General features: G+C 31.4%; 1 protein-coding gene across 12 annotated transcripts in view; it reads left to right on the forward strand.

Annotated features, from left to right (window-relative positions):
* Nucleotides 1-16,160, forward strand: part of Hr51 (photoreceptor-specific nuclear hormone receptor 51) — an 80,701-nt gene that overhangs the window by 28,428 nt on the left and 36,113 nt on the right. For all 12 annotated transcript variants that reach the window (XM_088273243.1, XM_088273246.1, XM_088273251.1 and 9 more), the window contains exon 5: nt 4,061-4,164. In XM_088273243.1, coding sequence (XP_088129369.1) covers nt 4,061-4,164 — 104 coding nt within the window. The remainder of the gene's footprint in view (nt 1-4,060; nt 4,165-16,160) is intronic.

Here is a 16,160-nt window from a genome sequence, read left to right on the forward strand (position 1 = left end):
GTTAGTGCTTCAAATATAAATTATATAGTATATTTTTAACTAACGTTTTATCTGAATTTATCCCTTCATTTATGGTCAGCATGCTCGCCTACCGTTCTGGAGGTCCCGGGTTCGATTCCCGGGGGGGTTAAATAAATATAAGTGATTTTTTCACTCTAATATTTATTCAATATTACACTGGACTGGTACCTGAAGTGGAGGGCTGATCACCTTTCCTTCATGTGTAATCGATCGAGATAACACTGCGTTTATATGAAGCAGTGCCCTATGCACCATTGGGGTGCGGCAAGGGATTTATTTAGGGAGTTTACAACATTATCAATTTTTTCTGCAACATTATTTAATATTATTCTGGACTGGTACAAATAGCGCAGGACTGATCACCTTGGCTTTAAGACAACACTGAATTTATACGATGCAGTGCCCTATGCACCATTGGGTGCGGATAAGGGTTAGAACAAAAATACATTATCTTAATGGTCTGACAATCAAGAATCCGTGATAGTTCATAGGGAACTGTCACGGGAGGTGGTATCATACATGATAAAAACAGCGAAGGACATTGGTACAATAAACCAAGCTAGGACACAAAATGCTGACCCCTCTTCTAGTGGAACGGAAGGCCTGTTGACGACAGTCACCAGTCCACCTTCTCCTGAGGAGTGCAACGTGGTTTCCTCCCAGCAATGAGCAAATGCTGACAAGTTCAGACAGGCCCGGCCCACATTAGAATCCTAAAACATATTTTTTAGTTAGTAGAAACAAAAATCTACTTTATGTATTTATTTTTAAATCAAACGCAGATTTTTTGAGTCTACTAAGTTGTTTTTTATTGAAAACACATAAAAATTAATATTGTGACCATTTTTTCGCCTAGTTATGGTATTTTCAAACGAATGTAAAATGCCATAACTAGACGAAACAATTGTCACAATATTAAATATTATAAAATACAACTTAGTAGTAACAAACTCAAATAAATTGTGTTTGATTTAAAAATTAATACATAAATAAAAATGGAGTTCTACAAATCAAAATCTAAATCAATAAACAATAAAAAAATCTGCTTAATGATCTTTAAACATTGTACATAATAAGAAAAGTAAATAATAAATGCAACTCCCATCTAATAAAAAAAAATTCTACACCCATCGCAGTTATGGCATCGGGCCATCTTCTTTGTGATCACTTTACACACGTATACATTCACCGTTTTACATGTATGAACAACCACACTACTCAAATTTCCTGCGTTCTCAACAGATATTTTTTTTCAGCTAGAATAAATCAAAATCTACTTAATGATCTATAAACCTTGTACATAATAAGCATGGTAAATAATAAATACAATTCCCATCAACAACGCAAAAAACAGTCATAATGGAAACCTTTAATAATAATCGTTTATACCCAAGGTACCCCTAAGTATGGTAGAATTTAACGCAACAATTTGAAGGATGACATCTGCATCGCATATCCCTGTTCATCCCTTAATACAGATTTAATCCACTTGTTATTTAATTGTTTACATCCCCCTTATGTAGGGGTGATATGGGATCATCTGGTGTAAATATTTTTTCGTCGCATCTGCAATTATACAGTAACTTGATCGAAAGTAGACACTTCTGATGAATAATTAAATGAGATAATGGAAACATTGTATAGATGATATTTTGTTGATAGTCGATAAAAGTTGGATGAGAATCTTGAATTGCTGGAAATTTTTGGAGTTGTTCAAACAGTCTTTTTTATTATTATTTATTATTCGTTATATTAATAATTTCTTGGCTATTATTATAAAGCAATAAAAGATATTTTAATATTAAATTTTAAAATCAAACGCTGATTTTTAGTAAAATAAATTGTATTTTTATGTTAAAAAAAAAACACTAAAAAATAAAATTTGTGACAACTGTTTTGCCTTGTTATGGCATTTTCAAACGAATGTCTTCATTCGAAAATCATTCGTTTAATAATGCCATACATAACAAGGCAAAATAATTTTCACAAATTTTATTTTATGTGTTTTTCAACAATAAAATACAATTTATCAGACTCAAAAAAAACAGTTTTTGATTTAAACATATAGTTTATGTATTAATTTTTAAATTAAACACAGATGTTTGAGTCTACTAAGTTGTATTTTATTAACAAAAATACATAAAAAATAACATTGTGACAATTATTTCGCCTAGTTATGGTATTTTCAAACGAATGTTTAAAGATGAAAAAATCTGTGTTTGATTTAAAAATTAAAACATATATTAAAATGGAGTTCTACAAATTAAATGCCAAATCAATATATTAGAATAGAGTTCTACAAATTATCACACCAACTGAAAATTAATATTTATTGAATTCATTTTGAACCTGCAACGCCATTTTCGCAGTCGAGCGTCTACCCGACTACACCATAGCGCCTGTCACAAAAAAAAACAATTTATTACCGTTTTTTCCTCCCCAATTCATTCTATCAAATATTATAAAACACAGTTTAAATAAATGTTTCACGAAAGCATCGTTCAACGACAAGTTTGAAAATGCCACCCTTAGCATTCCACCCCTAATATGAAATCCCTATTGATTGACGACTTTTTAATCCTCGCACCTGCACCCTTGCCGGGGATCAAGTGCTACAAATGTCATATTTATTTAGGTTATACATCTGAGTGAGTTTTAGTTACAGTGTTCGTCTTGCGCCCAGATTACCAACAGCATGGCGTATTTTTATGGCATTGGATTTGCCTATAAATGAATTGTATAAGTAATATGCATTTCATAAGGGTAGGTTCTACCCCCATAAGTAAACATACAAGCAGATATACAAAAGACTTGTGTATGTAGATTTAGAAAATACGTGTGCAGATCCATTTGAACATAAAAATTAAACACTGCAATTTTAGGTTTTTAATATTAACTTTATAAAATTAGTTAACTTTGTTTTCAATTTTTTTAAAAATGATATTATTTAATCTACCGGTTTCGAAAAAAACCTCGTCCTCTTTAGGGTTTATTTTAATTCAAAAACATTAAAATACTCTCACCAAAAACATCCAGACACTCCGTAAAAATCTCAATTGTTATTTTAAAATAACATTTAAGATTTTTACGGAGTATGTGGAAGTTTTTAGTGAGAGTATTTTAATGTTTTTGAATTAAAATAAAACCCTGATGATGACGAGGTTCTTGTTGAAACAGGTAAGTTAAATTGTATTAGCAAAAAAAAGTGGCGAAAACAAAGTTAATTAATTTTATAAAGCTTATACAATGTGACACAAAGTATCTTCAGAAAACATTCAAGAAATTATTGATATTAGTTCAGTTAACTAAAAACTAGTTAAGAGAACTACAAATGTTATTATCAACAGATGAAAATATAAAATGTTTGTATTTTCAGAAGCGAACGGCAGCGCTAGAATGTCATTGCGCGCAATTTTTTTAAAAGAAAATATATTTCAAAAATATATTTATAATTTTTAACTCTTCACCTCGATTTTTTTCAAAACCATTTATTTATTTGTTAAGAAAAACTTATTTTTAAAATACAAAAACCGGTATTTAAAGCAAATAATTCGATTACTTCAAACGTTGCCTGGTTTTAAAAAAAGTTATCGATTATCGCATATTTGGCTTTAATGTAAACACGACTAGTTTTGAGAAGTATAGATGTTTTTAACAATAGGTTAAAATACAAAATGTTTGTATTTTCACCAAAACTAGTCGTATTAACAGTAATAATCTGAAAGTAGAGGTCTTATATCATGATTGACAATAACACTATTCAAATTTTTAATGTTATACATATGTATATGATCAATTTCATAACGTTCCATGATTGAATTCACAACATCCATCTATGATTGTATTTAGAAAGCTTTTATTTGGCAGATACCTTTTTATCCCCATAAATAAGCCCTGCAAATACAAAGACTTCCATATTCTTCTGCATCAATGTTGCTGTCAAAAATGTAAAATAACACCTAAATGGAAAAACCCTGATTTGTGAACAAGTATTGCGACACACTAAAAATGTTGAGGATAAATATAATTTTGTTTTCAGATGTCAGGCCGGAACCGGAAGATGCGTGGTGGACAAAGCGCACAGGAATCAGTGTCAAGCTTGCAGGCTTAAGAAGTGCCTCTCCATGGGGATGAACAAAGATGGTGAGTTTTATACTTTGTAAAATGTGGTCACCCCACTTCAACTGTGGACTGTAAATTAAACTGAATTTGAAACTCTTACCTGTGCATCGGTTTAAACTTACTAATTAGTTTAACAAGTGTGACTTCCAACTTTTATACTTACTTGCAAAATTAGAATTCAGTTAGCGTCTGGCAGCGCTGAGAGCCAGACATCAGTTCATGAGCCATTTAAATTACGCCTATTTTTCACACTCTTACGTTAAGGCTTAGATCACAACCGTACAACTCAGAATGCGCTCGGCCGCGCTCAGGGTAGCACGTGTCTTCACGCTCAATTAAAAAAAATATGTACATTGGATTTTTTTCGTTTTTTAATTGAAAAAATACTTTTACTTAACTCCTTACCTTTTAATTGCTCTTATCATTTTAAAACCATAAATTTATTTCGTGGTAAAACTTATTTTTTAGTCCAAAACATTTTATTTTCATATAAATGATAATATGTCACGCGTTTCGTCTTATTAAGACATTATCAAACACTCTCTGTGTTTGATAATGTCTGAATATGACGAAAAGCGTCACATTTTATTATATATATATATGGAAATAAAAGTAGAATTCAATCCAATAACCGTGTTTAATTTTGGATATATTACCCAACAATTCAATATGGAATTCTACCAACTGTCTGCAGTTACAATAAATACCTTAATTCTTGTTACATTCGCCCCTATATTTCTCTACTGCAATGGCGAACAAAGATATCGCTTTTAATTAATTATAAATCGCTATTTGATAATAATAACCAAAGCAGCAACCATTACTCTCAATTCACTTCCCGCTAAAACGATATTCGATAGTCTTTGAAGACGGAAAATTAATTCAAAGTCGTCTCGGTTCACAAGGACCGTTTTTGCCTGCAGCCGCGGTCCAATTAAGCCCTGAACTCGCGGGGCGGCGTCAACAGAATACCGCACTTATTGACGCCCCCGAAGTGCCTCGGGCTGTCGAATTTGGTACATTCGTCAAGAGCACCGCAGATTTTCTCCTTAGCAATAAGCCCGCCAATGTACATATTTTTCTGTACATTTAAGTTAAAATAAATAATATATCAATAATATTTTGAGAGTGTCCAAATACTTGTTCACAAACCTGGATTACCTCCAATTATAGGAGTTATTTAATATTATTTTTTGACATCTCAATATAGATGAAGAATATGGATGTCTGGGCATTTACGGAGCTTACGACCGTCATATGCTGGTTTCGGTGGTCTAATAAACGTGACATATCCTCTAATTTTCAATCTTAATTTATTTATATTTTATTTATTAATTTATTTAACACATACTCCTTTCGACAACATCATATATCAAAAATTGTCAATTTTCAGTTGTGCACATTTTCGGAATGCCCAGAAAATATACTATATCCCAGCGAAAGCGGCATATTTTAAACATAAAATTTACCCGCTACAGGGCAGAAAGTGTTGTTTTTACATTTCGAAGAAAATATATTTTTTAATTATTTTTTTAAATATACTCAATATTTTTCAAATGTAGAAAAAACCTTCAGGTTTTTCCTAAAAAGATCTGTTGCACAGTAAAAAGTTTAAAAAGTGGCTTGATATTCATTTGTACAACATTTGATTATATTCCTAAACTTTAAAAACGATCTCCTGAAAAATCAAGTTTTATTTTATTTATGACGTTGTTGAAAGGAGTGAGCGATATGTAGAAACAAAATATACTCTATTTTGATTTATTTGCTAGACAATTTTACGTTTAACTTAAAACTAGTTACGTTGTTCCTCTCCAAAACAGAGACTAGGCTCTTGTACTTGGAGAGAGATATTTCTAACGGATAGTTAAAACATATTTCAACCCCCTCAGACCCACTGGAAAAAAGCTCACCCCTAATTTGACTAAATAATAACCTTTTAGGAAACCTGTTTGCAGACTAAACTAGCCATAGTACCGGCGCGTGGCTTGCACCACGCGACCTGTGGGGGTTCCATTATGCAATGTGTTTTTTTTTATGTATCCCATGATTTAATTCTCAAACCGTCTGTGTTCCGCCCTATGGGATTGTGCAGGGGTTTCAAACCTCCCATGTTTGAATCAGTAAATATAATACACGTTTTTACTTCAAATTGGATGATTTACAAACCAAATTGGACAGCTTTTCAAATCAAATTGGACGTTATACAAAACCAATTGGACGTAATATTGTGTTTTGTAAAAAAAGTTTTGAAAATATTTTCTAAGGTATGGTGCATACTCATGATTTTGAAAATCTTGTCTGAAAACTTGAGTAAACATCGCGCGCAAAGACCATGACAGTGCGCTAAAAGTAGTAAATGGGGAATTTTAGGTAGATGATCTTGTGTATTTGAAAAGTACGTTTTCTAGGGATGGAAAGATTAATCATGATACAGAAAGGAGAGTGAATGCTGCAAACAGAGTGAATGGTGCACTAAATTTAGTAATGTATAGAAAATAAAACCCTTTCAGCGAAAACTAAACTGGCAGTCACAATGGTATTTACTACTACCAACCCTAATGTATGAAAGTGAAACATGGCAAAAGAAAGTTGAAAGTAGCCTGAATGCAGTCGAAATGCGCTCTCTTAAATTAATGAGCGGCAAAACGCTGCATGATAGAAATTTGAATGGTGATAAAGAAATAATACGTAGCTGAGATAAGCATTATCGATAAAATTTAGAAATGTGTGATGAGATGGTTTGGGCATCTGAATCGAATGAGTGAAGAAAGAACAGTAAAACAAATTATGAGGCAAATATGATTGGTAATAAAAGCAGAAGCAAATCAAGGAAATCTTACAAGTCTTTCAATTATAATATTTAGGCGGGTAAATACAATGAGGAGATGCATGATTCATATATTCTGTCTGCCTACCCCTGCGGAGAAGCGGCATCATGTTTAGTCTGTTAGTAAGATAGTTACATATTTCTAATAGTGTTTTATATTTGAATAAAAGTTATTAGTGTGCAAAAGAAGGTATTCAGTTGACAAAAATTGGTGAGGCCATAGAACATAAAGATCTATCGGATATAGTGATTAAGACGAGAATGACAAATAAATGAGCTATGTGACAGATCTTAATTGATATAAGATATTGAATCCATTGTTTCTATTTTATTGTTGTATGTTTTTTATTGTTTTTAGGGATCAACCTTATTCATTTTATTATTATTTACTATGAAATATACACATCCATGATCATTTTCAAGACAAATTAACTAAATATGCTATAAATCCTTGTACATAATAGACAATGAGAATTTTCTAAGGCAACAAATAAATACATAACTATTTAAATAAGTTTTTTGTTTTTTTTTGACATCTCATCAAAGATGAAGAAGAATACGGAAGTCTGGGCATTTACGGGGCTGACGACCGTCATAGGTTGGTTTAAGTGATCACTTTACACACGTGTAACATTCACCAATTCTACCCATTATTGACAACCACACTACTCAAATTCTTGGAAGTTCTGTATATATTAACCAATTTAGAAACCTTGTTGTTGAATCACTAGAACTTCACTAGAGACATCTATTGGTGAGATGTCTCTAGATGTCTCTAGTGAAGTTCGAGTGATTCAACAACAAGGTTTCTAAATTGGTTCATATATACAGAACATCCAAGAATTTGAGTAGTGTGGTTGTCAATAATGGGTAGAATTGGTGAATGTTACACGTGTGTAAAGTGATCACTTAAACCAACCTATGACGGTCGTCAGCCCCGTAAATGCCCAGACTTCCATATTCTTCTTCATCTTTGATGAGATGTCAAAAAATGATATGAAAATAACTCCTGTAATTGGAAATAATCCAGATTTTGTGAACAAGTATTTGGACACACTCAAAATGTTGTAATTTAAATAAGTTATATTTTTTGGGGCCAGAAGTTTACAGCCCCTGCCTAAGTGAGCGTGCTTGATGTTTAAGCGACAGATTTACCATTGCTTTAAACTCTTTCCTCCTCTTTTATAATGATTTTGCATACGGCTAAGTAAATTGCTTGAGTTTTAAGGGGACTGCGCATTGCGCAGGATTAAAAACTTAGTCCTTATCTATTGAGGCGGAAAAAATCACAAAGAAACGTAAGTGAAGTAAGTAATTAAAACCCTTATCCGCACCCCAATGGTGTATAGGGCACTGCGTCATATAAATGCAGTGTTATATTGATCGTTAACACATGAAGGAAAGTTGATCATCCCTCCGCTTCAGGTACCAACAAGTCCAGGATAATATTGAATAAATATTAGGTACAAAGAAACGTAAGAGAGACTAAAATTATAAGTGAAAATTACTTACAATATTTTGGGCGTATACAAATCTTTGTTCTCAAATCTGAATATCTCCACTTTATTAGGAGATATTTAGATATTTTTTTTATTTTTTTTAATTTTTTTATTTATTCGGGAATTGTACACCTTACATATAAAAAAATGATATAAAACAATAGTTACATTAACAATAATAAACATTATATTACATTGACAAAAAATAGTTACGTTAAAAAAAAAGCCAATTAAACAATTCCACAATTATGTTATAAAACTATTAAAAAACATTCAGAGATTAAACAAAAAACAAAAAAGGGTATTTTATAAAATAATAGATTTAGCAGGAAGGAGAAGGAAAGGAGAGGAATTAATAAAGGGTGGTTAAAGGATTTTTTTTTCTAGGTAAGAAGTTAAAAAAAATTAGGTAAGAGGTTAAAAAAAAGAAGTTAAAAGATATCTTGGAGATGAAACTCTCCTTAACATTCATCTTTGTACTCGTATAAAACCACTTTAATAAACACTAATTCGTGACTACCGGTTTCAGAATAATCATTCTATCATCATCTTTCATACTTTCGATCCCAAACGTCATATTTTTCTTGCTCGTTAGTATTGCTGTTCACCTGTCGATGAAAGCATTTGTAACTTTCGAAACTAGTTGTTTAAAATAAATATAATACTGCAATACATTTTGATAATGTGCTACCACAGATGGAATGCCGAAAAAATAAATAAAATGAATTTGTTATATAATTTTGATTATTTAGTAAAGCTATGTTTTCTCAGATTATATGTGTCAGATCGACCCCTAATTTGAGAGCTTTCACCCTCCTAGAACTGGTGCAATTCGTTTATTCAATCTTCCATACAGAGGGTCATGTTGAGGGCACCCATTAGCTTTTATAATCGTAATCAAATTATTTATCGCATGCCTAATATCGTCACCCATTCTTAACATATTACCATATTTACTTATCCAATTTCCTAATGGAATTTTTATGAGATGTGATTTTAGAGCGATCGAAGGATTAGAGGCAATCAAATAGAAAGATATATTTAAAAGTCACATTCGTAATGATATTATAAATAAATCCTTCGCTGAGAGATCGTTGGTACCTACAATCAGTGTTGCCATATATACAGATATATCTGTATTGATACAGATATTAGATGACAGATTTTACTCTTAGGTAGTTCTTTTAGTTTTATACAGATTTTTAGAATTGGACATAGTATATGATAAAACAGAAGAATGAAAATATGTATAGATTCGAGCGTGATTAACATTTGAAAATAAGTACTGAAACGTTGGAAGGATTATTACTATCAAAACAACTACAACGATCCATGCTACAAACTAAAAATAAAAAGGATTTGATTTTTAAAATTAATAAAAATGTGTATAAAAATAAATTTTATATTTTGGGTTATTGATTCTATGCAGATTTTATACAGATTTCTTGACTGTTTTATTCAGAATTTTCGGTTTGGCAGATGGCAATACTGCCTACAATAACTAAATGGCTAACCATCATGTCACTTTCCGACGGGGTAGGCAGAGAGATTAGAACATGTAAGTGGTGTGTTAGTCCTGTATATGGCCAGACTTTTCATTAATATTCTTTTTTATGAATTAAAAAAGCGTTGATAACTTTGTAGTATGGTAATATAATATTCTCCTTATCATTCATCGTTTACTTAGTGAAATACCACTTTAAAATTTTATTATCATGACTATTATTTCGAAATATGTAACTATTCCCACATCAGGTCAACTATAGACTTAAGTGAAAATGCTAATATGTATATCTTTCAAATAATTCTAAAATTGATTTTTAGTACATATGAATATGAAACTATAACAAATTCAATTTAGTGTCCGTCGATGGTTGCTTCTCGTTGGAAGGGACAAGGTAAAAAGTGAATCAATTAAAGTCCAGGTGTAATTATTTCATTGTAAAACCTTTATACTGTAAATTGTTATTGTATCTTTATTGTATATAATCTAATAATTAAAAAAAAAAACAGATAATATTAAAATAAAAATTGTATTAACATGTTAGTATTTCGGCTCAACACGGGCCATGCTTAGAGAGCCGTAATATATATAGTAAAACAATGTTTGTATCTAAGAAATAAATAAATAAATAAGTTTATAGTTAACCCACTGAAAGAATGTTTATTGCGAAATTAGCAGACGCGAAGAAGAGTTTTTAAATGGTATCATACAAAATTAACGATGATAGATTGGGATAGTAAATTTTATATTTTAAAAGCATTGTTAACTTTGTGGTATGGCAATATAACACTCTGCTTATCATGAATTTACTAAGGCTCCTACTTTATAAGTTTTATGGCCTATTCTCTATACCTATTCGTAGGTGGATTTACTCATTATGTTTAAAGTTACATGTAATTCATGAGGGAACATTCTAGGCAAAAACACTCATCACTTATCATTCAGCATTCACTTTATGTAATACCACTTAATACTTCACAAAGTGAACGATGAATGATAACGAGAGTGTTCTACGATCTTCTTCATATATGTCGAAATATCATGCCACTTAATATAATATTTCACAAAATGACATGTACTCCAGGGTTAAACAAGAGATGACAAGGTTTTTGTCGAAATCAGTTGGAGAAAATTACCAATAAAAAGTGGTTAAAAACAAAGTAGAAAATGGGAATGTTGATAAGAAGAGTGTTCCATGTTCTTCTTCATCTTCGTTGAAATATCATGCCACTTATATAATAATATAATATTTCACAAAGTGACATTTACTCCAGGGTTAAACAAAAGATGACAAAGTTTTTTTCGAAATCAGTTGGAGAAAATTACCAATAAAAAGTGGTTAAAAACAAAGTAGAAAAGGGAAATGTTGATAAGGAGAGTGTTCCATGTTTTTATTCATCTATGCTGAAATATCAATAAATAAAAATCTTGATATAATAGTTAAATTCCCATTAATGAGTTATGCTCCACATTCTGTTTTCTTCTGAAATTCATGAAACTGTTGACAAGTAGAGGTGGCAGCATTTATAATAACTTCGTGCGGTTATTAATTTCGTTTGCCTGAACCACATTTAACCCTTGAGGCGACTAGATAACAAGACCAATTTGTACCATTTCGCACGCGCTGTGATTTTTTCCACCCTTCCCGAATTCATCCCCCTAGGGCGGTTTCTTTCGCCTTCATAAAGGGAGGAATAAATAAATTATTTTATTATACCATACTTCTCTCTAGCACTACAAGGAATAAATAACCTACATATGTTTATCGTAAATAAAATAAATAATTGCTTTCAAAGTATTTTGAATGTGTCCAAATACCGGTTTACGAATTAGATTTTTCTCCATTTAGAAGTTATTTAAAAAAAAATTGACATTTGAATGTAGATGAAAAGGAATATAGAAGTCTGAGTATTTACAGGGTCTGCCATAGGCTGGTTCGCTTTGCATGAGTGGGACAGATGAATGGGACATTTTAGGACATTATTTAAAATTGATTTTTCAGGCAGTTAAGTAAATTTTTTTAGAAAACAAAGTATGGCATATTTGTAGCTAAAAGATTGAATAAAGAGAAACCACGTTCACTTTTAGTGATTTATTTTACAGAGAAGAACTAGAGAGGCAAAATCAAAAACGTCCCATCCATGGGCACTCTCCCCTACCTGATTTTTCAATTCTAATCAAAAAATTAAAGAAGTGTGGTTGTTTCAGTTATGGGTAGAATGTTAAATGTTGCACGTGTGTAAAGTGATCACTTAACCAGCATAGGACAAGTCATAAGCCCTGAAAAATTAATAATCATAAATTTAAATGTATGATAATTTGTGACATTTAAAAGAGCTTCTTCCTTCTCGTTATCGTTCATCGTTTACTTTGTGTAATACCACTAAAATTTAAATATTGAATGATAAGGACTGTGATATATTATCATACCACAAATTTAATAGTGCTTTTTAAATAAAACATATTTTAAAGATTTAACTATTAAATAATAAAATAGATCATCTGTTATTTCAAAACACTTCGTCGTTATAAAAAATCATTTTCGCTGTCGTTAGAATTGATTAATGCGAACAGTAAACGATGAATGATAAGGAGAGTTTTAAATTACCATAACACAAACATAATAATGTTCTTTAATCATGAAATATTTTTAAAATACAATATGTCATCTGTAATATTAAAACACGTTCGTCGTTATAAAATCCACTGACATTAGCATGTTGTAATACCATTTAAAAGTAAACAATGAATGATAATTACAGTTTCATGTTATAATACCACACCAGAAAGTTAAAAATGCTTTTAAAATTCAAAATATTAAAAAGATTCAACCATTAAATAATGTACCCACTATATCATTTGTAATTTCAAAACACGTTCGTGGTTAAAAAATGCTTTACGCTGGCGTTAGCCTCGGGGTATGGTGACACGTCGTTAGTTAAAAAACGGTCCCTAATTGGTCAAATATGCAAAATCCCTTTTGTGGTCGCACGCCAAGGTGTGGCGAGGATGCTGCGGGACACTTTCAGGGGATTAGTCCCGTTCCTGTATGTATAAATTATAGTCACAACGCGCGACTGTTTCTAAACGCATTCGAACGAGTGGACAATTTTTTTAATGATGCAGTTTTAGTGATGTGAATCGCTGGAGGCGTGTGGCGATCGATTGAGTCGTGGTTTGTAAAGGGTTAAGTCTTTTGAATGATGAAGAACATCCCACCGATAATTTTTCACAGTTTTATTTTTAAATTTTACTAATTGATTGGGTTCAAAACCGACCCTACTTACCAGTGATTTCAAAAAGCTTTAATCATTAACATAGACATTTTAAATTAGACGTGTTCAATATACATATTAAAATAAATCTCAATTTATTAGTCCGCCTCCGTAGTGTAATGGTCAGCACGCTCGGCTACCGTTCTGGAGGTCCCGGGTTCGATTCCCAAGGGGAGTAAAATAAATAAAAGTGTTTTTTTTTCACTGTAATATTTATTCAATATTACCATGGACTGGTACATGAAGCGGAGGGCTGATCACCTTTCCTTCATGTGTAAACGATCAAGATAACACTGCGTTTATATGACACAGTGCCTTATGCACCATTGGGGTGCGGATAAGGGTTTTATTATTATTTTTATTAATTAGTACGGCAGTTACTTTGTGGTAATACTTAACTTTTTTTTTTTAATTTGAGTTTTACTTGTTAAATACTACTATTTCTTAAAATCTGTTATGACACGTGTTTCGATGTGATCCGTATCATTTTTATAACCGTAAGCTAAGCTTACACTAAGTTTTAGAGTTAGCTCAGTGTTCTTGTGTCGTTGAAGGATGAAGGGGGCGTAGGAGCTATTTCGTATTTTAATAAGCAAAGAGAATGCAACGCCACACCAATCTGTTTTTGCAAACATTCTTTCCCTCTTCCAAATTCATGCTTCTTTTCATACATACCCTCTGATTAAACCATCTTAACACACACTTTGTAATTTTATCGACAATATTTGTGAATGGTGCTCTTATAACATATAAAAAGGTGGAGAAGGATTATTATTAAATTAACTATGCTATTATAAAAAATAAAATAAAAATCGCAATCATTTTTATAAAACGTAAACATAACTGCAATTCTCCAACTGTATTGTGAAAATTATCTAAATCTAAATAAAAGCTCCTCTTTGAAATATAAACATGACTTTACAATACCAAAATGCAATACCAAACTATTCCAACACAACTTCAAATATTTGAGAACCAAGTAAGACTTAAAAATGCTAAAAAATAAATCAAATGAATTTTACAAATGTTTAATCTAAGAAAGAAAATAATAATAAAAATAATTTCAGTAAAAATGAATTGTAAAATGTAAAACAAGTGTAAGTCCCTCTTCAAGCACAAGAGTTCAGTCTCTTTATTGGAGAGAACTGTGTTATTAATTTTAAGGTTGTTAGAAATGTTTCGAAAATTAATTAAAATTATAAAAACATTGTAACCATATTAAATAAATTTAAATCAATATATATATATATATATATATATATATATATATATATATATATATATATATATATATATATATATATATATATATATATAAAAATATATATATATATATAAATATATATATATATATTTATATATATATATATATATATATAAATATATTTATAGTTACCATAGTTAGTTTAACCTTATCCGCACCCAATGGTGCATAGGGCACTCTATCGAATTGACGCAGTGTTATGTTGATCATTGCATACATGAAGGCAATGTGATCACTCTTGCGCTTCAGGAACCAGTCCAGGGTAATATTAAATAAATATTACAGTGTAAAATCACTAATATTTATTTTCACCCCCCCTGGGAATCGAACCCAGGACCTCCAGCACGGTAGCTAAACACGCTAACCATTACACCACGGAGGCGAACAGTAATATATTTGCAACAGCAATATATTTATAATACATATAAGCTTAAAACTCGTATCCTATTTTCAACGTATTTTATTTCGCACGTTTTATGTTAAGCCTAGGATTTACAAGGCAAAAGCCTGAAAGTGAACTGTCCGTGTGAATGATAAGTTAATTTAGCCATTTTTAAACGACACCCCATCCGGACGTCCTGAATACTAAAGCGGAAGAGGAAACAGCGTCGCTGAAAGAAAGGGGAGGGAGATTCCGCTTCCTTTGTAGTCGAGGAAGTTTTACATAAAAGCGCTAAATTTCACAACCAAACTGTGCTGTAAATTCGGCGTGATCATGCGTTTTACCTCAAATGTGAGATCCTGGTGGATATTTTATTCATATTATAGATATTTCAACTAAAGATCCATTTAAGTATCTATTGTTTTTATACGAAAGAAGATGGATGTCTGAGCATTCCTGTATTTGGATGAATTCCGCATAATTTTTAAACAACTTTTGTGAGTTAATTGATTCAACTCCTTTTTACAACTACATTCAGCACTCATTTTAAAAAAAAATACTTTACGTCCAATTGACTCTGAAATCTAGCTACGGCTTATGCAACACCGCTTATCATGACCCTACTCAGGCTTAAACTTTTTAAGTTTTATAGCCGATGCCTACTCATGAGTGGATTTACTCTTGTTTAAAATTATTATAATTTCATGTAATTCATGAGTGAAATTTCTAGGCAAAAACACTCGGTATTCATTCAGCTGTTATATTTGTTTTGCCGTTCTTTACACGAAATTACTTTTTAAACTAAACTGTTTGAAAATGCACTTGTATAAATGCACTATTGTTGAATTCCTTTCGTATGTTAGTTGTTATTTGTTTCATGTTAAAAACGATGTTGCATCTCAAGGTGCGACACCTATAACATTGATATATCATCTGCAGGATGTTTTTTTTTTAGATAGATTTGTGTTTATTATTTTCCTTGCTTATTACAATGTTAATATATCATTATGTGGATTTGTGTTTTTATAACTGAAAAATGTTTTATTTTAATCTTTGTTGGGAACAAAAAAGAGAATTTAATGTGAGCCAATCAAAAATCATTCACATTTCAGCATTTGCTCGTTGTTGGGAGGAAACTACGTTGCACTCCTCAGGAGAAGCCGGACTGTTGACTGTCGTCAACAGGCCTTCCGTTCCACTAGAAGAGGGTTCAGCATTTTGTGTCCTAGCTTGGTTTATGGTACCAATGTCCTTCACTATTTT

This window comes from Brachycentrus maculatus, unplaced genomic scaffold (genome assembly GCF_059751285.1).
Source record: "Brachycentrus maculatus isolate JH-2025_06_01 unplaced genomic scaffold, ASM5975128v1 h1tg000562l, whole genome shotgun sequence".
In the NCBI taxonomy this organism is placed as follows: domain Eukaryota; kingdom Metazoa; phylum Arthropoda; class Insecta; order Trichoptera; family Brachycentridae; genus Brachycentrus; species Brachycentrus maculatus.